The following is a 24,881-nucleotide window of genomic DNA, read 5'->3' on the forward strand; positions in this document are numbered from 1 at the left end:
ACTTTTAATATCTCCACTATCCAATCCATCAGTAGCAGAATCTCCACCATAACCTCTAATAAATTAATGGAAAATCTCATAAAAATGTGAAACAATTACTAACAAAGAGATAGAGGGGCTGGCCAGTACTTACCTCAGCTCAGTGCAGCCGATAGAAACACAAAAAACAACCGAAGATTTAAGTTCCTAGCTTTCGGAATAAATGTTCCTTCATCAGGGAGGAGAGAGGGGAAAGAAAGGGAAGAAGGGAAAGTGGATTTAGTTACAACCCAGGTTACGAAGCAACAGGGAAAGGAAAACGGGGAAGGTAGCAAGGATGGAGGCATGGTTGTCAGAGGGAAGCCAAAGATATTCTACTGTACGTACTGTGCCAGCTTCAAACCAAAGAGGATGCATACAGAAGTAAAGAGGTGTATAGTATAAAGATGTAGGATGAAAAGATGCATGAATGGCTAAAGAGGAAAGGGAAAGAGGAGAAGACTGAAAAGTAAATGGGAGTGAGGTTGTTTAACGTAGGTTCAGTCCAGGGGGATGGCGGGATGAAAGTATGTGCTGGAGTGCAAGTTCCCATCTCCGCAGTTCAGAGGGACTGGTGTTGGGTGGGAGAAGCCAAATGGCACATATGGTGTAGCACGTTCCTAGGTACCTAGAATTATGCTGGAGGGCATGCTCCGCTACTGGGTATTGGACATGTACACATTCTTGAAACAAGTTTTTCCTCACAACTGGCAGAACCACCACCAAGCTATCAGAACAAACAGCCAAAGGCACAATAATTCTGTCAGTTTGCTGTTCAATAAAACTGCAGGTGGCTACATAATTATTCCACTATAGGGAACATTTTTTCTACAATACTCTATGTGATGTTACACATGTATAATGTTCAGAACCATATGATCTATTTTTGCTGTGTATATGAAATCTGGAAGTAGAGCATCACACATACATCACCTTTTTGTTCGTTATTCTTTATTTTGCAGTATTTCTCTTATTTCCCTTTCCACTATCAGATACTTCAAAATCTATAGTTACTTACACCTATTAACCATTGTGAAATGGAGTCTTCAGATAAGATCAAAGCTTTCTAAATCATTGCCAGCTCAACAAGGGAGACAATCTCAACCTTGGAACTATTGGCTCAAGTCTCGAAATGTCATCACTTACTCCAGGTTGGTAAAGACAAAGACAGTAAAAGACTTAAATGTTAACTTCTCAATACTTCGATATAGTGTGATAACAGTCAATATTCTAAAAGGTGGTAGATTTTACAACTTACTGGGTAATTCCAAATACGACATTTTGTGTGACCAGTGTACAAATCAACAGTTTGAACAATGTAAGTAAACAGTTTCAATGACATAAACAGCGTCTCTTAGAATACTTCTGACTTACAATTATAAATGTTAATTTCTCTGTAAATTATCATGAATGAGTTAAATACCAATTTATGAACGGATTTGTTAATGTATTTCTGTACCTGGATGTTATGTCTGACTGCCGCTACCGGGTCTGGTAAAGACATCATACAAGATGCTATATTATTCACTGGAGAAGATGTGCGGCAGCGCTTTTGGAAACCAACTGATTGAAGAGCAGACGCTGTAATATTTTGGTCATTTTGTTCTGCCTTACCACTCTCACTCACTGCATAAAAACAAATATTGTGTTATTTTATAAAACTAATAAAAGCAATATTATCAATAAATTTTTATGCATGTGGAAATCCTCCATTATCCAATAATGAAAGAATAATGTAGTGACTTTATACTAAGACTCAAAGAAATTATACTTCCCACAATATTTGAGTGCTATTCATTAATATCATTTAAGTGTAATGAACATGGTTTAAATTAATACTGTGGGGAAACTTGAGAAATAGCTTTATTCATCTTCACTGATCTTCCCACGTTTTGGCATTTTCTTGTTCCTTAATTTGAGGGTGTTTGTAACTGCAGCAATGTGAAAATGTACTTTTTATTATACCAATGTTAATTTTTGTGTGCTTGCTGACAAATGTGGAGACTTGCACTATTTGCCTAGTCATTATTAAGTGGATTATGAGTTGCTACATGGGCACAGCTGATATTGCAGTCATGGACCATAAACACTTAGGGTGGCATACAAGAAGAATTATCTATACGGAGATGGGGACATGAATATTCTATTAGCTCAACTGAAGGTGAATTTCATACCTGATACCAGAAAGAGTCTGGGACTTAGTGCTGTAACTTTCACTTGCAGTCCTAAATTATGACATCTTTCTGAATTTCAATGAAATGTGAAACTTTGGTTTCTCCTAGCACATAAAACGTTCAAACAACAAATGGGATACCTCTGACAACTGCCTGTATTTCAACAGATGCACATCTTGTAATTTTCAAGGTAAAGAGCACTGTACAAGGGAATTTAAAACCTCGGTATGCAGTTTACTGTATTTGTAACAACTGACATACATAATGTTAGCACAAACTCTTCAGAAATGACACTTAATATCTAGGATGAAGCTTTAAAATAGTTGTGTGACAAAGGAACAGTAACAAGATACTGAAGCCCGGGTAGTATTTTCACTCATGTTTTCCTGCTTCAAGATGAATATAGCTAGAACTTCCAAGATGAACAAACTTGGGGCTAATTCACTTTAACTCTGTGAGTGTAGTAATTCATAGACTTAGAAATAGAAAGCACGGCGTGGCCCTTGCCTGAAGTGGAATCAGAATCTCTGAACACCATCAAAAAATTTAAACAAAGAGAATTTAAGTAGGATTTTAAGATAAGCATTCAAACACTAAAGCTAATTGATAGAAGCAATGAAAAGCTGACCAAAACAGATGCATTAGAGTGTCTACAAATTTCACATCTGTATCAACAAACAATACTACTTTCCTAGCCTCTGCTCAAGTGGTGCTCATTTAAGCAAAAATGAAATTTATCACACAAGAAGTAACAATGATTATGAAAATACAGAATTAATAGTTCCTATTGCTAATGCAATTAAAATTTTTTGGTCATTAATTCAAGATTTTTACTCCTAACTGTTTTCAGACTTGCCAACAGTCTGAATATACAACTTAGAGCCAATACTGCAGAATTTTTTTTTACCTTTGTGTGTTCCTCTGATTCGACGATAACCTTCGGGTGTTTTAAGATTTCCACTGCTGTATGAGACTGATTTGTGGGCTGTATTAACATTCATTACATACTTTGGCCAAACAGAGCCACCTAAAAAAACAAATCAAGACATTAGTACATGCTGCCTATGTTCCAACTACCATTCATTCAAAAATGTATATTTTGGAATATATGGTATCCAATATAAAGTTCAAAATTTATGATTACAGCACACCATAGATTTTCTGAAGAGTGCATCTGAAGATTTACTTTTTAACAATATAAAAATTAAAATTATTAAGTAAAAACAATTTTGTTGTTGTTGTCTTCAGTCCTGAGACTGGTTTGATGCAGCTCTCCATGCTACTCTATCCTGTGCAAGCTTCTTCATCTCCCAGTACCTACTGCAACCTACATCCTTCTGAATCTGCTTAGTGTACTCATCTCTTGGTCTCCGTCTACGATTTTTACCCTCCACGCTGCCTTCCAATGCTAAATTTGTGATTACTTGATACCTCAAAACATATCCTACCAACCGATCACTTCTTCTGGTCAAGTTGTGCCACAAACTTCTCTTCCCCAATCCTATTCAATACCACCTCATTAGTTACGTGATCTATCCACCTTATCTTCAGTATTCTTCTGTAGCACCACATTTCGAAAGCTTCTATTCTCTTCTTGTCCAAACTAGTTATCGTCCATGTTTCACTTCCATACATGGCTACACTACAAACAAATACTTTCAGAAACAACTTCCTGATACATAAAACTATATTCAATGTTAACAAATTTCTATTCTTCAGAAACGCTTTCCTTGCCATTGCCAGTCTACATTTTACATCCTCTACTTCGACCATCATCAGTTATTTTACTTCCTAAATAGCAAATCTCCTTTACTACTTTAAGTGTCTCATTTCCTAATCTAATTCCCTCAGCATCACCCGATTTAATTTGACTACATTCCATTATCCTCATTTTGCTTTTGTTGATGTTCATCTTATATCCTCCTTTCAAGACACTGTCCATTCCGTTCAATTGCTCTTCCAAGTCCTTTGCCGTCTCTGACAGAATTACAATGTCATCGGCGAACCTCAAAGTTTTTACTTATTATGAAGAGAGATTGCTAATGACCAAATAGAGGAGAGGCTGAGTTGCAGACAGGCACAACAAAAAGACTGCTATACATTTAAGCTTTTGGCCAAGACCAAAAGACAACCTTCTGAAGTAAAAAACATACATGACTGCTACATCTGGCCACTGCAGACAGAACACAGCTACTGTGTTTAACAAATGCATCAATCCAAAGTGGAACTGGGAAGGTGGAGGGACGGCATGGTACGGATGGAGGAGAGAGGAGCACTGTCTGGCAGAGTGTGCAAGGACTAACTGCCAATAGGACAAGGCTGCCTACTGCAATGTCAGGGGGATGAGGAGTGGGACGGGGAGGGGGAGGGGGGATAAGGAAACAAAAATGAGATGATCAGAGAAAAGGGAAATACCAGTTGGTGCAGTGGCAGAGAATGGTGCACAATGAGGGTGAAAGGACATGAATTGGGAATAGGTGACAGGACAGAGGGTGGGGACATGCACTGTGGAGGTTGCAGGGACAATAAGTTACTATAGGTTGAGACCGCGATAATTTTGGGAATGAAGAATGTCTTTTAACTATGACTCCCATCTGTACAGTTCAGAAAAGCTGGCAGTACAGGTAACAATCCAGATGAATCTAGCAGATACTGTGAAAGTTGCCCATAATTTTCCTGCCTCGCACATTATCCAGTGCCTGCAATTATGAAAACAGTGTTTATTCAATTTGTCTTGCTGGTGCTTCCAGTTCTTGTTAAGCTAACTTTATGCATTAGCATTAAATTTAATACTGTGTAATCGACCAATGGATAATCCAGGATGGAATAATGATTGTATTATTAAAGGTAACAATCTAAACGAATAGATAAAAAATCTACTCACCACTTCGCGGCATGGGAAAACACACACACACACACACACACACACACACACACACACAATTTAACTTATACATATTTTTTGAGCCAGTAGCTCGTTCTTTGGAAAGACGACTTGTTTAAGGGGCAGGAAGGTTTTGGCAGTCCTCAACAATCACTCTTTCCTTCCCATTCCATCCGGTCAGTCTCCTCTGATCTGGGGTTCTGGGTGACTTTTCTGAACTGTACCCCTTTCCCTAAACCTCTCCAGTCCCTTTCTTCACCCCTCTTCCTCCCCATCAACTCTTCTGCCAGAAGGAGCCACTGGCTCCAAAAGCTCATAAAAATTAAATCCTTTGTGTGTGTGTGTGTGTGTGTGTGTGTGTGTGTGTGTGTTTCCCCAGCTGCCACAGTTTAATGATTAGATGTTTTTATTTATCCCTTAACATTATAGTATTATTAAAGGAACAGATTGCTGCTCACCAAGGGTAGCAATCTATTCTTTTAATACTGTTAAATCCTGTGAATGTTGCAAGACACATTTGCCATTACTTAAAGCTCTACTTTTGGAGAGCTCACTATGCCTTAGTCAAGTGAAAATCAGGTTTGGTAGTAAGTTGGTTAAAAGTGAACTTTTGTGGTAAGAGAGCTGGCCAACTGAGTAAATTATGTATGTATTACCCACCATTAATTTTTTTTTTGAACTAGCCCTGTTTTAATTATTTGTACATTATTTTGTCTTGCTGGCAACTGAACTTTGCCCACAGTCTCCATTGGCGTGGCTACTGCCTTTGTTTGCTGTCCCTGATGTTATATGTTGGTCTCGCATACAGAAGACCTTTAATATAAATTAACTACTCAGGGTGCAAATGCAGACACGGGGGGGGAAAAAAATTCTCAGATTCTTCCCAGATTTCCCAGTTAAAAATACACTTTCTCCCAGGTGAAAAACCATTTCCCATGTTAACTGACAGCGTACTTTCCCTCAGAACTGTAAATCCCTTGAATAATTATGGGTTTATACACAGGTTTAGAATTTCCCTGCACCGTAGAAAACTATATATATATATATATATATATATATATATATATATATATATATATATATATATAAAACAGAAAGAAACTTCCACATGGGAAAAATATATTAAAAATAAAGATTCCAAGACTTACCAAGCGGGAAAGCGCCGGCAGACAGGCACATGAACAAAACACACAAACACACACACAGAATTACAAGCTTTCGCAACTGGCAGTTGCTTCGTCAGGAAGGAAGGAAGGAGAGGGAAAAATGAAAGGGTGTGGGTTTTAAGGGAGAGGGTAAGGAGTCATTCCAATCCCGGGAGCGGAAAGACTTCCCTTAGGGGAAAAAAAAAGGACAGGTATACACTCGCACACACACACACACACACACACACACATATCCATCCGCACATACACAGACACAAGCAGTATACCTGTCCTTTTTTTTCCCCTAAGGGAAGTCTTTCCGCTCCCGGGATTGGAATGACTCCTTACCCTCTCCCTTAAAACCCACACCCTTTCATTTTTCCCTCTCCTTCCTTCCTTCCTGACGAAGCAACTGCCAGTTGCGAAAACTTGTAATTCTGTGTGTGTGTTTGTGTGTTTTGTTCATGTGCCTGTCTGCCGGCGCTTTCCCGCTTGGTAAGTCTTGGAATCTTTATTTTTAATATATATATATATATATATATATATATATATATATATATATATATATATATATATATATATTAGAACAACATGCCACCCTCCACCTCAAAAAACTATCCAATCTCCTGGTTTCCCACCTCCGGAAAGGCAACTCACTCACCCTCCACAACCTTTCCAACAAACCTCAACCTCCTCTCATTGCACACAGACCCAGTCTCTCCCATCTACTCAATCTCCCACTTCCAGCTCCACTCCCCCCAACACCTCAAAATTTTAGTCAACACAATCTGGAACCACAACACCCCAATTCAGTAGTTAACCTTTCCTCCAAACCCCTCTCCCAATCTGAAACCTCTGTCCTATCCAAAGGCCTCACCTTCAGCCCCACTCCCAGGTTCAACCAAACTGCCCTTGTCAAGGATTTACTGTCCTACACTCGTAGTCTCTGCTGGAAATATCACTTTGCCACGAAGAAAAACAATCCTGATCCCACTCCTAATGATCCAACTCCCCAAGACACTATCCAAATTGAACCCTGCCTGCAACAGTTCCGTCCTCCATCACAGCGGGACCCACCTCCTCTTCCTCAAAATCACCCTCTCCAAACCTTCCAGGAATTTCTCACTTCCAGCCTTGCCTCTCAATCTTTCTTGAAAAACCTTAATCCTACTCCCAACATCACCACAGCCGAATCCCAGGCTATCCGTGATCTGAAAGCTGACCGATCCATCATCATTCTTCCGGCTGACAAGGGTTCCACGACCGTGGTACTTTATCGTCGGGAGTATGTGGCTGAGGGACTGCGTCAGCTTTCAGACAACTCTACATACAAAGTTTGCCGAGGTAATCCCATTCCTGACGTCCAGGCGGAGCTTCAAGGAATCCTCAGAACCTTAGGCCCCCTACAAAACCTTTCACCTGACTCCATCAAACTCCTCACCCCACCAACACCTCGCACTCCTACCTTCTACCTACTTCCTAAATTTCACAAACCCAAACATCCTGGCCGCCCTATTGTAGCTGGTTACCAAGCCCCCACAGAACGTATCTCTGCCTACGTAGATCAACACCTTCAACCCATTACATGCAGTCTCCCATCCTTCATCAAAGACACCAACCACTTTCTCGAACGCCTGGAATCCGTACCCAGTCTGTTACCCCGGGAAACCATCCTTGTAACCATTGATGCCACTTCCCTATACACAAATATCCCGCACGTCCAGGGCCTCGCTGCAATGGAGCACTTCCTTTCACGCCGATCACCTGCCACCCTACCTAAAACCTCTTTCCTCGTCACCTTAGCCAGCTTCATCCTGACCCACAACTTCTTCACTTTTGAAGGCCAGACATACCAACAATTAAAGGGAATAGCCATGGGTACCAGGATGGCCCCCTCGTATGCCAACCTATTTATGGGTCACTTAGAGGAAGCCTTCTTGGTTACCCAAGCCTGCCAACCCAAAGTTTGGTACAGATTTATTGATGACATCTTCATGATCTGGACTCACAGTGAAGAACAACTCCAGAATTTCCTCTCCAACCTCAACTCCTTTGGTTCCATCAGATTCACCTGGTCCTACTCCAAATCCCATGCCACTTTCCTAGACGTTGACCTCCATCTGTCCAATGGCCAGCTGCACACATCCGTCCACATCAAACCCACCAACAAGCAACAGTACCTCCATTATGACAGCTGCCACCCATTCCATATCAAACGGTCCCTTCCCTACAGCCTAGGCCTTCGTGGCAAACGAATCTGCTCCAGTCCTGAATCCCTCGACCATTACACCAACAACCTGAAAACAGCTTTCGCATCCCGCAACTACCCTCCCAACCTGGTACAGAAGCAGATAACCAGAGCCACTTCCTCATCCCCTCAAACCCAGAACCTCTCACAGAAGAACCCCAAAAGTGCCCCACTTGTGACAGAATACTTCCCGGGACTGGATCAGACCTTGAATGTGGCTCTCCAGCAGGGATACGACTTCCTAAAATCCTGCCCCGAAATGAGATCCATCCTTCATGAAATCCTCCCCACTCCACCAATAGTGTCTTTCCGCCGTCCACCTAACCTTCGTAACCTCTTGGTTCATCCCTATGAAATCCCCAAACCACCTTCCCTACCCTCTGGCTCCTACCCTTGCAACCGCCCCCGGTGTAAAACCTGTCCTATGCACCTTCCCACCACCACCTACTCCAGTCCTGTAACCCGGAAGGTGTACACGATCAAAGGGAGAGCCACATGTGAAAGCACCCACGTGATTTACCAACTGACCTGCCTGCACTGTAATGCTTTCTATGTGGGAATGACCAGCAACAAACTGTCCATTCGCATGAATGGACACAGGCAGACAGTGTTTGTTGGTAATGAGGATCACCCTGTGGCTAAACATGCCTTGATGCACTGCCAGCACATCTTGGCACAGTGTTACACCGTCCGAGTTATCTGGATACTTCCCACCAACACCAACCTATCCGAACTCCGGAGATGGGAACTCGCCCTTCAGTATATCCTCTCTTCTCGATATCCGCCAGGCCTCAACCTCCGCTAATTTCGAGTTGCCGCCGCTCATACCTCACCTGTCTTTCAACAACTTCTTTGCCTCTGTACTTCCGCCTCGACTGACATCTCTGCCCTTACTCTTTGCCTTTAAATATGTCTGCTTGTGTCTGTGTATGTGCGGATGGATATGTGTGTGTGTGCGCGAGTGTACATCTGTCCTTTTTTTCCCCTAAGGGAAGTCTTTCCACTAACGGGATTGGGATGACTCCTTACCCTCTTCCTTAAAACCCACATCCTTTCATTTTTCCCTCTCCTTCCCTCTTTCCTGACGAAGCAACTGCCAGTTGCGAAAGCTCGTAATTCTGTGTGTGTGTTTTGTTCATGTGCCTGTCTGCCGGCGCTTTCCCGCTTGGTAAGTCTTGGAAGAAAGAAACTTCCACATGGGAAAAATAATATTAAAAACCAAGATTCCAAGACTTACCAAGCGCGAAAGTGCCGGTAGACAGGCACAATAAACTAACACACACACACACACACACACACACACACACACACACACACACACACAAAATTTCTAGCTTTCGCAACCAACGGTTGCTTCTTCAAGAAAGAGGGAAGGAGAGGGAAAGACGAAAGGATGTGGGTTTTTTAAGGGAGAGGGTAAGGAGACTTCCAATCTCGGGAGCGGAAAGACTTACCTTAGGGGGAAAAAAAGGACAGGTATACATCGCGCACACACGCATGTACAGACACAAGCAGACATATTTAAAGGCAAAGAGTTTGGGCAGAGATGTCAGTCGAGGCGGAAGTGCAAAGGCAAAGATGATGTTGAATGACAGGTGAGGTATAAGTGGCGGCAACTTTAAATTAGCGGAAATTGAGGCCTGGTGGATAACGAGAAGAGAGGATATACTGAAGGGCAAATTCCCATTTCCGCAGTTCGGATAGGTTGGTGTTGGTGGGAAGTATCCAGATAACCCGGACGGTGTAACACTGTGCCAATATGTGCTGGCTGTGCACCAAGGCATGTTTAGCCACAGGGTGATCCTCATTACCAACAAACACTGTTTGCCTGTGTCCATTCATGCGAATGGACAGTTTGTTGCTGGTCATTCCCACATAGAAAGCGTCACAGTGTAGGCAGGTCACTTGGTAAATCACATGGGTGCTTTCACACGTGGCTCTGCCTTTGATCGTGTACACCTTCCGGGTTACAGGACTGGAGTAAGTGGTGGTGGGAGGGTGCATAGGACAGGTTTTACACTGGGGGCGTTTACACGGGTAGGAGCCAGAGGTTAGGGAAGGTGGTTTGGGGATTTCATAGGGATGAACCAAGAGGTTACGGAGGTTAGGTGGACGGCGGAAAGACACTCTTGGTGGAGTGGGGAGGATTTCATGAAGGATGGATCTCATTTCGGGGCAGGATTTTAGGAAGTCGTATCCCTGCTGGAGAGCCACATTCAGAGTCTGATCCAGTGCCGGGAAGTATCCTGTCACAAGTGGGGCACTTTTGGGGTTCTTCTGTGAGAGGTTCTGGGTTTGAGGGGATGAGGAAGTGGCTCTGGTTATTTGCTTCTGTACCAGGTCGGGAGGGTAGTTGCGGGATGCGAAAGCTGTTTTCAGGTTGTTGGTGTAATGATTCAGGACTGGAGCAGATTCGTTTGCCACGAAGGCCTAGGCTGTAGGGACCGCCTCAAACCCAGAACCTCTCACAGAAGAACGCCAAAAGTGCCCCACTTGTAACAGTGTACTTCCCGGGTCTATACAAGGGTGATGTACTTGAGGACAATATTATGGAAATGGAAGAGGATGTAGATGAAGATGAAATGGGAGATACGATACTGCGTGAAGAGTTTGACAGACCACTGAAAGACCTGAGTCGAAACAAGGCCCCCGGAGGAGACAACATTCCATTCGAACTACTGACGGCCTTGGGAGAGCCAGTCCTGACAAAACTCTACTATCTGGTGAGCAAGATGTATGAAACAAGCGAAATACCCTCAGACTTCAAGAATAATATAATAATTCCAATCCCAAAGAAAGCAGGTGTTGACAGATGTGAAAATTACCGAACGATCAGTTTAATAAGCCACAGCTGCAAAATACTAACACGAATTCTTTACAGACGAATGGAAAAACTAGTAGAAGCCGACCTCGGGGAAGATCAGTTTGGATTCCGTAGAAATGTTGGAACACGAGAGGCAATACTGACCCTACGACTTATCTTAGAAGCTAGATTAAGGAAGGACAAACCTATGTTTCTAGCATTTGTAGACTTAGAGAAATGCTTTTGACAATGTTGACTGGAATACTCTCTTTCAAATTCTAAAGGTGGCAGGAGTAAAATACAGGGAGCGAAAGGCTATTTACAATTTGTACAGAAACCAGATGGCAGTTATACGACTCGAGGGGCATGAAAGGGAAGCAGTGGTTGGGAAGGGAGTGAGACAGGGCTGTAGTCTCTCCCCGATGTTATTCAATCTGTATATTGAACAAGCAGTGAAGGAAACAAAAGAAAAATTCGGAGTAGGTATTAAAGTCCATGGAGAAGAAGCAAAAACTTTGAGGTCCGCCGATGACATCGTAATTCTGTCAGAGACAGCAAAGGCCTTGCAAGAGCAGTTGAACAGAATGGACAGTGTCTTTTAAAGGAGGATTTAAGATGAACATCAACAAAAGCAAAACGAGGATAATGGAATGTAGTCAAATTAAGTCGGGTGATGCTGAGGGAATTAGATTAGGAAATGAGACACTTAAAGTAGTAAAGGAGTTTTGCTATTTGGGGAGCAAAATAACTGATGATGGTCGAAGTAGAGAGGATATAAAATGTAGACTTGCAATGGCAAGGAAAGCGTTTCTGAAGAATAGAAATTTGTTAACATCTTGTATAGATTTAAGTGTCAGGAAGTCATTTCTGAAAGTAATTGTATGGAGGGTAGCCATGTATGGAAGTGAATCATGGACGATAACTAGTTTGGACAAGAAGAGAATAGAAGCTTTCGAAATGTGGTGCTACAGAAGGATGCTGAAGATTAGATGGGTAGATTACATTACTAATGAGGAAGTATTGAATCGAATAGGGGAAAAGAGAAGTTTGTGCCACAACTTGACCAGAAGAAGGGATCGGTTGGTAGGACATGTTTTGAGGCTTCAAGGGATCACAAATTTCGTATTGGAGGGCAGCGTGGAGGGTAAAAATTGTAGAGGGAGACCAAGAGATGACTACACTAAGCAGATTCTGAAGGATGTAGGTTGCAGTAGGTACTGCGAGATGAAGAAGCTTGCACAGGATAGAGTAGCATGGAGAGCTTCAGCAAACCAGTCTCAGAACTGAAGACCACAACAACAACAGTGTTACTACAAGAAAACAAAGCTTTCATATATAATATTAGTTTCTCAGACTTGTGAGGACTTAGAACCACTGACTATCCCCCAAAAATATTGCTGTCCTACCACAGCAAGGTCAGTTCTCTTTAGTACGCACTCTATGCTACACGCATTGTGTATACGTTGCGAGAGTAAAAGTATTTATACTAAGTGATGGTAGTGCAAGTGATTATTTTCATAATTACCACACCCACTCCCCACTACCTATAGGTAAATAGGCTGCAAGAGAGGCTACGCTTTCACAAATAATGTTGATCTTTTTGCCTGTGTTACACTTTAAGATAGAACACACACATGTGACTAAAATTTTTTTAACAACAACGTAAATGTGATCATCTGGGCTCAAAATTCTTCTAAATGGCTTATCCTCAGAGAGCTGACACTTAAATGATCGTCAAATGCTCTGTAATATTCATCATACATTCTTGCACATATTTCATCTTGTGTAAATGGAAATGTACTTTGAAAATGATGCTTTTCAAACCACCATTCACAATATTTTCCCGCAACCTGTTAGAAATGGATTCATTTCAGGTAGTTGCCACAGAGTGTCATAACAGGCATCATCGCACTTGTGCAGCTACGGTGACGTAGGAAGCTCCTAAGATCGCAGGTATCCAACATTGAAAGAACTTACATTATGTCATAAAAGCAGCAAGACATGAGAAGATACTCCAACAGCAGTGGAATTTCGTGACCATACTGATATACGTAATTTCGCTTATAAGTGCACATCCACATGTCCAGATTCCAATGAAGTAGGCCTCAATCTGATATAAAGCTTGTTAGTGAGGTTTTTGGGAAGTAAATTTTCTTAGAGTACCAGTATTGTATTATCTCATATTTGGTTCTTTATTATGGCATAATGCCATACGTGCTAGAAGATGAAAACGTGCACTTGAAATGCAGCAAACAGTTGAAACTAGCGAACAAAGAGGAATCAAACCCTTCATTTCAAATAAATTGACTGCCTCAGTAGAAAAGATTAACAGAAGCCAAATTTCTTTAACAAACTGACAAAAATAACATTGTTCTGCAAGTAGTTTAATGCTTAACCATTAGAAAAGTGGAAATAAAATAAGGTCTCAAACTAAAACATATTTTAGCCATCCATAATTACGTGAATGTATTTTAATTACCTCGATAGCTCCCGGCCACAGAAATCCGATCTGTTTTCATTTGACGTGAGAGCAATAAATGAAGAGGAAACATCAAAATCACTAAACATAAATGCATGTCACTTGGAGGTTACCCTCCTCCCCACTCAAACTCAGACTGCTCTGCGCATCAGCTCCAGATCTACGATGTTCCCGAACCGGCCAATACTTGATATTGGCTAACCCCCTTTCCTCAAACGAGCACACCGAAAATCTAAACATATGACTTTTCAAAAATATGTTCATTTTGCAGCACACATCTTTGTGAACAGTGTGATACATAAAGAATATATGTTCCAGGAAATTTAAGACATCTTATTTGGTCCTAAGTGTGCCAAAGTGCAGTGCCATGCCTCTTCACACACCATTCATCTATCCACATCACTATTTCACTCTGTGGAATTCAAATATGTGTATTTTGTAATGGATGCCATCAAACTATATTCAGGACAGCAGAAATTGAAACATGGGGTGCCTCTCCTACTCCTAGTCAGCCGGTTTTGACATCCTGCCTCTTTTTTGAAGAAGCTCACAATTAATACTGGATGGGATTATTTGTAAGCAGGAGAACAAGATCTCTTCAAAAAATTTGCACTCTTTATTGCCTATTAGATAATAACTTGCTGCTTTGTGTGACAAAATTAAATAATAGCATACATAAAACCAGTAAAGACAACAGACAAGTTAGACAGTACACTTTCCTTCAATCTTTAGGTCATAGCATTTTTTCCTCTCTAATCTTGCTAGAACTTTACATGGCATGCTTTCCTTTCTGTGAAAGAATCTATTATCAAAGTTCGTCAAACTTTTGCTACATGAAAAATCTAAATGTTGTTATCTAATACTGAGAAACCTGTTAAAACACAAATAGTACCAAAGACTGGTGTTATCTGTCTATCTGATTAAGTCTATTTTTCCACTGTGTGCTAGATCAAACACCCTGTCTAATATTTCAGCAACTGTAACACACCAAATAAACATGACTGTTTTGACACAAATGGTCATTTTCATAGCATGACAGAAAATAATTCACGAAGTACCAATGTCAAATGCCTATTAGGCCTACAGCAAGCAAAAAGTTTTATGTTAGCAAATACTTCCACATTTCATTCATACACTCCAGCTTCTCAAGCATGAGATCGAATAGTAGTAGTACAAAATTTTTATACAAGTTTGGAATCTCCATTCTTCCATAATTTGTGTGATGTCTCTATTTCTTCATCTCCCTCATTCTAACAAACAATCTTATCAAGACTAATTCTATAACTATTCCTGCCAGTTTCATAGGTTATTCTTTTAATTTCACTAAACCTGTCAGAATCACCGATTTAGTTATCCCACATTTATTCTACAGTTAAGCGTTATTACATGTTTTTACACCACATTTTCCACACTACTCCCAGAATAGAACTTAACTGCGGCTGCTAGCAGGGAGTGTACAACTGGCCCTTACTAGTGTAGTGATCTGGTCAAAAATTTTCCATCAAAATTTCATTTCCTTGGATACACTGAGAAGATTATACATAATCTTTCTTACTTGTTATTCCTGTTTCTCGTTTATTTCCACTCTGGTAATCTGAATCTAGTAATTATAACAGAGCTGATCATTCACAAACACAGTCAACCACATAAACAAACAGTGAGTGGCATTCACCCATTTGGCTTTATTCCATTCAGCTTGTATAGCCCACAGACAAAAGGGGATGGGGCAAGTATTTCTAGATGCAACGGGGATTCCCCAGGCAAAGATATCACATACGCTATGCACACATTCAAAAGCCAACTTAAGATTCATTCAGAAATAAACTTAGAATGTGTTCAAAAACCAACAAGGATGCATTTGAGAATCATATGAATAATCAATAGACCAATGTGTGCTGCATGCCAAGTGCTTTGTGAAACATGGTTTTTCTCCTCAGATACGCTGGTTTGCCCCCAGCATGGGAATGAAGACTCAAATTAGATATTAATATGGTCAAGTTCATTGTTAATTATAGAAGATGGGCAAACTGGAAAAGATACTAGCTGACTAATGCAAGTTTAGAATGAAACAAAGGCCAATCATCACTTTCTGAACCTGGACACACACACACACACACACACACACACACACACACACACACACACACACACACACAAAAGTTCAAAATAACATTCAGAAACATTTTAAATGCAAAAGAAAGTGTTTTACATAACAAAGGAAAATCCAGTAGGGAATCAAAATGAAGGAATTATGGGCAGTTAAGAGATCAAGTATCATTTGCTTTGGTAACAGAAGACTGTAGGCTGCATACAAGACGACATTGTCTACATGATGTCGACTCATAACATACTGCCTACAGTAGGTCTTCTCAAGTCAAGGCTCTGATGCATGATCGTAAGTAATCAATAACTTCAACAAAATTAATGGACCAAACAATGAAAGTACAAGGCACATAAAAACATCTCAGTTAATCTTTAATGATATCATCCTGCAAACAGCGTATAAGACTGGCTCTGAATGGATAAGATGAGAGATGTTCATAGACTAAATACATTTTCCTCACACTTATGCTCATGATAAGATTACTATTACTTAGAATTACTCTCAGGATGTATTTACTGTAAACCATTTCATGTATGCAGATGACATGACAATACTGATCAATTAAAACAATGTGGAACAACTTTAGAGCAGATCATATATTTCTGCAAACATCACAGCTCAATAGCTAATAGAAAACAAACTGATTTTAAAACCTAAGAAAGACTATGTATGCACTGGTTAAAAACAAAGAAGACTGTGCTTATGGGTTTAGAGGTGGGTGATATAAAGGTGGACAGAGTAAAATCCACTGTATTCTTGAGTATTACTGTGGATAATGAACTATTCTATAATAAAAAAATTCAATTGTCACATTCATAATAAAGCAGCTATCACAAAACGCAGCCAACTAGCTTCTGTGCACATATACCATTGGCTCTTTGAACCGTACCCGCTATATTAAGTGACAGTGTGCGAAAACTGACGATCAAAAAACAGTGTTCATGTAAAATAAGCTATTAGGATCATTTTAAGGACTTCTGAAAAATGAAGAAACTGCTTCAAAAATCTAGGTATCTCAACTTATGTCTTTATACATATATACATTGTAAAACAACAATGCCACAAAAGATAGTTCGAAATGGATTACAAATGCAAATCTACACATCCACAACACAGAGATGGGGGACAAATGATATATGAATCATACCCTACTGACTAACAATACTGTCCATCATGATCAGTGAAGACTGAGGGTCATCAAGATAGTTCCTCCTTATGAAGCAAGTTAATATTAATGTTTTATGTTTTTAATGTGTCCTATATTATAAGCACATTAACTGTACACTGAGTATTCTAACACGATCAAAAAAAATTCAGTTCAATTTCCTAATGTTCAAGATTCTATCATGATTTTTCTTTTGTGTGTGTAATTGCACTGAAATTTTAGTTTTACTGTGTTAATGACAGAGTGACAAAACACAAACTACTATGCTACATTTACTTTATTATTAAGTAAAACAAGTCACTACATGTTTTGAGTCTCCACTCATTGTCAGAACTTCATTCATAAAAGAGACAAAGATGAATATTCAATGGTAATCAACTGCTTTGATCAGTGACCTAAAAAACAACCAACATGTCAAACAAGATGGCAACTATATTAGTGACAATTTTTTTAATGGGCTAAGCTATGGTTTAGTCTTTTTGTATCCATATCTGTTTGCTTCCAACAAGCATCCAAACTAGGAAAATATATACCAAAAGGTGAAATCACAACAGCCATTAATATGTCACTGGTCAAAGCCAATGACCAGTGTTGAATATTTCTCCTGACCCCATAAAAGATTATGGTCAGATTCCATGTGAGTCTCCCTGATCTTGTAAACTGTTGCTTATATTTCAGTCCTGTTGTCAAAAACAATTTGTCTACTGTTAAGTCAAATAGTATAGTTCCAAGCTCTCTATCATCTAATGTAGCAGTAGATTATAAAAATTCTGATTTTTTTTCCAACAGTGATCATGTTTTACACAATAATACCTGTAGTTCAGTACTACCATAATTGCTGCAGACCTAGTCTAGAGCATGCTTTCTGAAACCTGAGATGGTTATCATGTAGAGAGACATGTCATTTAAATATTGACTTTTCAACCTCTAAACAGGGGGGAGAAAGTGTTCTCATACAATAATAGTTTTTAAACATTTGTCATTTGCAGCCATTTTATGCGACAGGAGCTTGCTCAAAAATTGCACCTGGCTTTTCATGTTTATTCTTACAACCCTGTCTAAGCAATTCTGAGCCCACTGTTTATAATGTCTTTTACTTGCTTATCTACAGTTTTAAAACTGCTATTCTTCAGAAAGGAAATTACTCTCATTTAATGATCCTTTCATAATCATAAAATGCACACTGATGAACTTAGTTTTGTTGAAAATTAAATCGTGTCTGATACTCCTAATTTCTATGATTTAATTTTTTTTTACACATATAACATCACATCACATCACTACACATTAGTGTAGCAAGTTTGATTAAAACATACCTGTAGTGTGAACTGGCAACTGGTGGTTTCCATTTTGCTGCAGCACAGATGCGCGATTAAATAAGGTACTTCCTCCCATCAAGTTAAGACTTGTAGGTACAGAGTTATACACCACAGATGGCTGCCTTGGCCCTTGCTTATAGTAAAGTGATGACATGGTACCTTGTATTCCAGATTCTTTACTTGCCACTTGTCTTGTGTTTCGAGCTACAAAACAATGTTCCAGTACATCAGATGGCTGTAGCATAACACTAATTACGAGCCATATTAAAATTACACAACTAATAGAACTGGCAAATTCTGTCCTGTCACTACATAATACCACTTGTTTCCATAAATTATCAAGTTTACTTTTTTTGGGAAATACATAGCAATAATTTATACAAAAGTTGTTAATTCAACCGTAGAGAAATTATGAGAACTAGACCAGACAAACTATTTAGAGGACATGGAAATAATTATAAAAAACAGTATTTCACAGTAAAATATAACTAGATGCATAATAGTAAAACAACTAACTCAAAAGTTACCTGTCTGAGTTTTGATTGGTGAAGAATCTCTTGCTTCTCCTATATCTGAACAAGTCACCTGTATCTTATTTCCATACACATCTTCTCCATCCATCCGTTTCTGGGCCCTGAAAATTTAATAACAAGTAGTCTAATTTAAACTATTATATTTCACAAAGCACAAAGACAACCTTTATCTCTTTTTCCATTGCAACAAAGTCCACTGAAACATGTAAGGAAAATAAAATATTAAATTAAATCACTCACCTCACATTTCAAAGTACTGCTAAATATAATTATTTGTATTTACTAAACCAGAAGCATAGCAAAAGATTTCAACTAAGAAACTGCTCCTATGGTTTCACTACAGCAACAGACCTCACATAAACAGACACACAATCCTAGGGTGCATTTAACTGCCTCTGCATGAACAACACAAGGAAAACACATACAGGTATGTCCTTTCCAGTCAGTGGAGCTATGCTTTACACTCAACAATATTATCTTTGATTTAAATCTATTATACTAGGACATTTCAGTTCAAAGATATTACTTATATACTTAGTTCTTTCCATCTTTCTTGGCATTTTCCCCTCAATTCCAATAAGATACCAAAATTATCATTCTCACAGTAAAATAAAGTCAATATATTAGCATACTGGAAGTGTGATTGGATCCAAAAACAGTGTGAAATTTTAATTTCTGTTCACATAAAATTATATCTGGGTCAAATGATGATCTTACTGAATATGGATAAAATAGCTTTAAAGCCCACAAGTTAAAAAAAAAAGTGTTCAGGAAGGTAGAAACAAATTCCCAACTAATATTGTCAGAGTTATCATTTTTACACGCTAGGAACAAATGATATGTTTAAAAAATCTTTTCCCTTGATATGCAAAATTTCGTCATTGTATTTGTCATCCATCCAAAATTTTAATGAAGACACATCAATCATTATATATCAAATTTCGAGACAAAAACCACTGTTGTGAAATAAGGTACTACTTGTGATTATAACATACCTGTTAGCAGTGTCAGCATTAGGAAAGCGAATTGTGGCTGTTGTCTTGTTGATAGCAGCAATTTTTCCACCGCAGTTATCAGAGAGTCGCCTCAGGCGATTTCGTATAAGATTCTGTTCACAGCCTTCAGGGAGATTGTTAACAACAACTTGCACAGGTTTGCTTGGAGGCTACAAATGTCGAAAAAAAATAATAAATTTGCAACCATATAGCTGGTATTATGGTATGGTCCAATTGCTTGGATTTTAAACGCATTATCCACAGTAGGAATAAATGTTCAAGACTTCATTCCCCATCAACTGTCAAAGAAAACTGTCATGAATGGCATTTCAATGTGGGCTGGTGAGTCAAAAAATTGTTAAAAAAATCTAGCCACTAGTGATAACCTGCTTATATAATGAACTTTGGAATTTTTTAAAATAAAAGTGTAAAATGGTGAGCCAACATAACTGTTAAATAAAAACTACTGTCTTCCCTCTTTGCTCAAATGCCACGTGGGCCACAAAGCAACACTACATAGCTCTCAATAAATCACTGGTGGCATATCACCCAAAAGGCACATACATTAACTATTAATCATTCCACTAGCCTGAAACATTGCATTATATATGAAGATTTGATCGTCTCCTTCTGTGTGGATGCAAAAATCCACAAGTAATGAGTATAATGAGCAGGGGCACTATTAATATAGTGTGGGACAATAATTTGGGAATGTGAGTCTCACGGGAGGCGTGCTGGAGAAAAGTCCCTGCAGTCGCACTATCCTCTGTGTCCTTGGTGGCTCAGATGGGTAGAGCATCTGCCATGTAAGCAGGATATCCCAGGTTCGAGTCCCAGTCGAGGCACACATTTTTGACTGTCTACGTTGACACATATCACCGCCTGTCTGCAGCTAAATGTAGTGATTTCATTGTAATTACATTGCATTACGTTTGGCTCCAAAGCAGACACTGAAAAACCACTGCCAGTGAACTACCTTTAATGAAATTCTTATTTTATGGTAATAATGCGTCTGCATTTTGATTTATCAATATTCACAGTACGGTTCTTTTCTTTTCCTTTCTTTTTTTGAGATAAACTCAAAATACACCATGAGAAAATAAAGATATTGCACTTGAGCTTGTAAGTAAATCATATCATATGTTAGTTTTATGAAAGGTCCCTCTAAAGTTTGAGAAGTGGTTTGTTCACCTGCCTCGACGTGCACAGACACTGCTTCAACTTTACATAGGACAGATCTCTTTTTGGATTTAGCTTTAGAAAAAATATTTGCTGTGTTAATTTTCATTGCATAACTGTGGAAATTCCTATATCAGATACTTCGATGGATGGATGGATGGATGGAGTTGAATAATACTCTTCTCGTGAATGGACCTGTTTGTCTTTAATTTTTATTCTTGAAGTTAAGTAAAATAAACTCAAAGATGAACAGCATGTATTTCACACTAGGAATTCATTTTCTACTGAAAACAATACAAGTCTACATTAGTATCTGGAAGTTTTCTGCAGAATGAAAAACACTGGCACCCACTATAACATTTTATTTCCAGGGGTATCTGTTGAATATTTTAAGGTTCACAATTTCTTCTGGTTAGCCATTGTTATGCACTGAAACTATCACATTCAGGAGACAAAAATAAATGTTCTACAGCTCTTAATTTAGTGTAAACATTTTACTATATCTCAATGAGGCTGGGTAAACTCTTGCAGCAACAATTTCCCACAGCAGAACAACTGGGGCTACAGGTATCAATCCAGGACTTGGGTGAGCGATCAGTTAAGTACCCAGCCTCAAAAGAAATAACTGATTTCCCCACCGCCCCAAACACTGTATGGCGTTCCAGCTTGCTATTATGACTCGACGTCCACATATATGACAGTCTGCTGCCACAATGAATAAAAATTCAAAGCTTCTTGTCATTCTCCATATGCTGCATAACTGTGAGGTAAGTAGGATGCATATTTCAAGATGAGACATAAATTATGAGAAAAGTATCAACTAGTTCAAGAAGTGCTTTCAGTTCCCAACATTAGTTCAGAGCATTATAAAACAACATACAAAAGAAATAAATTACTGTAGCAGGTCCCCCCCCCCCCCCCCCTCTCTCTCTCTCTCTCTCTCTCTCTCTCTCTCTCTCTTCCATATTCTTGCAACTTTTGTAGCGAATTCTGTGAAGAACATCCGAATGCTTGAGTACAATACACTGAAAGTTCTCCATTTTTCTTTCAAAAACACTTCTTGCACAAACTATCAATTAGTTCCTTGTGGTTTTACTTACAAAACAATTCAGCCACCAACATCAAATCACAAGGCATAATAATATAATCAAATGCTGTAACATTCACATTCAAATTCAGTAAACAGAAGTTTCAGAGGCGCACTTCTGTCTTTTGCCATTCTGTATCAGACCACAGACAACGATTTTCCAAGTAGTGATCCATTCCATCATCACATTGTGCCTTGATACAAATAGCCTAATACTGTGTAGTGTCCACGGTTAGTGAAAAATTGTTGCTTTATAATTACTGTTTGGCAACAGAGAGAAAGATTCACACAAGACAGCGTCAGTATAGAGACGAGGGTTAGAGACGCTAGTGTCATTACAGCAACTATCATTACAAAAGTTAAAAAAGAGCAGTTGTTAGCACCTCACTTAGAAAATGAACAGACATCACTTAGTTCCAGGAAGATGGACATAGAGGAATTGTGCACAAAGTTTAAACAGATTATAAATTGTGGTCTAGTAAGTGGATTAAGGACAAAAAAGTCCCACCATGGTTGAACAACGAAATTTGGAAAATGCCATTGCAATCTTGGTTCAAAAGAACATGCAAATGACAACAGAAAAGGCTAGCAGAGATTCATGCTCCTGTGAAGCAAACAACAGCTACCGCAATCAGACCTTAGCAAAAGATATGCCCATGAACATGACAAATTCTAGTCCTACATAAAATCACTAAGCAAGGAGCTAAGGCTTCCATCCAGTCACTCGTTGACCAGTCTGGTGTGGCAGTTGAAGATACCATAACAAAAGGTGAAGTTTTAAATTTCGTGTTTAAGAAATCATTCACACTCATCAACAATACAAATGCACCATTGTTTCACAATCAAACAGACTCCTATGGAAATGACATAGTAATAAGCATCGCTGGTGTAGAGAAACAACCGAAAAAGTTGAAAAGAAATAATTCACCTGGTCTGGATGGAATCCCAATTTGGTTTTTCAAAGGGTACTCTACAGCATTGGCCCCTTACTTTGCTAACATTTTATCGTAAACCTCTCATCCAGCGCCACCCAGCGCAAAGTCCCAAAGTGACTGCAAGAAACTGCAGGGGGGCAAAATCCCAAGCAACTGGAAGAATGTGCAGGGGAATCCTGTAAATAAGAAGGGTAAAAGAATAGACCCAGAAAATTACAGACCAATATCCCAAACATCAGTTTCCTGCAGAATCCATATTCTCAGTTCAAATATAATAAACTTTCTTGACACAGAGAAGCTTATGTCCACAAATCAGCATGATATTAGAAAGTACTGCTCATGTGAAACTCAGCTTGCCTTCTTCTCGCATGATGTACTGTGAACTATTGATGAAGGGCAAAAGACTTAACAGAGGAACAAGCATATGGAATAGGTTCCCAGATATGTGAGTGACTCAAAGACTTCTTAAGTAACAGAACCCAGTATGTTGTCCTTGAGGGTGAGTGTTTAACAGCGACAAAGCATACCCCCTGGATTGACCCAGAGAAGCATGATAGGACTGCTATTATTCTCCATATACATAAATGATTTGGCAAACGGGGTCAGTAGCAGTCTGCAGTTGTTTGATGATGCTGTGATGTATGGGACAGTGTTGAAATTGAGCAACTGTACAAGACGACAGACAAAATTTCTGGTTGAACTAACTAATTAATGGAAAATCTCATATAAAGATGTGAAACAATTACTAACAAAGAGATAGAGGGGCTGGCCAGTACTTACCTCAGCTCAGTACAGCCGATAGAAACACAAAAAACAACCGAAAATTTAAGCTCCTAGCTTTCGGAATAAATGTTCCTTCATCAGGGAGGAGAGAGGGGAAAGAAAGGGAAGAAGGTAAAGTGGATTTAGTTACTCACAACCCAGGTTATGAAGCAACAGGGAAAGGAAAACAGGGAAGGTAGCAAGGATGGAGGCATGGTTGTCAGAGGGAAGCCAAAGATATTCTACTGCAGGTACTGTGCCAGCTTCAAACCAAAGAGGATGCATACAGAAGTAAAGAGGTGTATAGTATAAAGATGTAGGATGGAAAGATGCATGAATGGCTAAAGAGGAAAGGGAAAGAGGAGAAGACTGAAAAGTAAATGGGAGTGAGGTTGTTTAACGTAGGTTTAGTCCAGGGGGATGGCGGGATGAAAGGATGTGCTGGAGTGCAAGTTCCCATCTCCGCAGTTCAGAGGGACTGGTGTTGGGTGGGAGAAGCCAAATGGCACATACAGTGTAGCAGGTTCCTAGGTCCCTAGCATTATGCTGGAGGGCATGCTCCGCTACTGGGTATTGGACATCTCCTAGGCGGACAGTTCGTCTGTGTCCGTTCATGCGCTCAGCCAGTTTAGTTGTTGTCATACCGATGTAAAAGGCTGTGCAGTGCAGGCATGTCAGCTGATAAATGACATGTGTAGTCTCACACGTGGCCCTGCCTTGAATTGTGTATGTTTTCCTAGTAGCGGGGCTGGAGTAGGTGGTTGTGGGGGGATGCATGGGGCAGGTTTTGCAGCGGGGTCGGTTGCAGGGGTAGGAACCGCTGGGTAGAGAAGGTAGTCTGGGAATATTGCAGGGTTTAACAAGGATGTTACGGAGGTTAGGGGGACGACGAAAGGCAACTCTGGGTGGTGTGGGGAGAATTTTGTCAAGGAATGATCTCATTTCAGGGGTTGACTTGAGAAAGTCATATCCCTGGCGGAGTAATTTATTGATGTATTCGAGGCCAGGATAATATTGGGTGACAAGGGGGATGCTTCTGTGTGGTCTGAGG

General features: G+C 39.7%; 1 protein-coding gene across 3 annotated transcripts in view; it reads right to left on the reverse strand.

The window, feature by feature from the left end:
- Positions 1-24,881, reverse strand: part of LOC126335218 (meiosis regulator and mRNA stability factor 1) — a 219,294-nt gene that overhangs the window by 131,304 nt on the left and 63,109 nt on the right. For 2 of the 3 annotated variants that reach the window (XM_049998246.1, XM_049998245.1), the window contains 5 exons: positions 19,868-20,037; positions 18,867-18,973; positions 18,337-18,543; positions 3,100-3,219; positions 1,478-1,644 (listed from right to left, as the gene is read on the reverse strand). In XM_049998246.1, the coding sequence (XP_049854203.1) occupies positions 1,478-1,644; positions 3,100-3,219; positions 18,337-18,543; positions 18,867-18,973; positions 19,868-20,037 (771 nt within the window). Of the gene's footprint in view, positions 1-1,477; positions 1,645-3,099; positions 3,220-18,336; positions 18,544-18,866; positions 18,974-19,112; positions 19,300-19,867; positions 20,038-24,881 lie in introns of those variants that run through there. The other variant, XM_049998247.1, reaches the window with a different exon arrangement.

This window comes from Schistocerca gregaria, chromosome 2 (assembly GCF_023897955.1).
Source record: "Schistocerca gregaria isolate iqSchGreg1 chromosome 2, iqSchGreg1.2, whole genome shotgun sequence".
Taxonomy (NCBI): domain Eukaryota; kingdom Metazoa; phylum Arthropoda; class Insecta; order Orthoptera; family Acrididae; genus Schistocerca; species Schistocerca gregaria.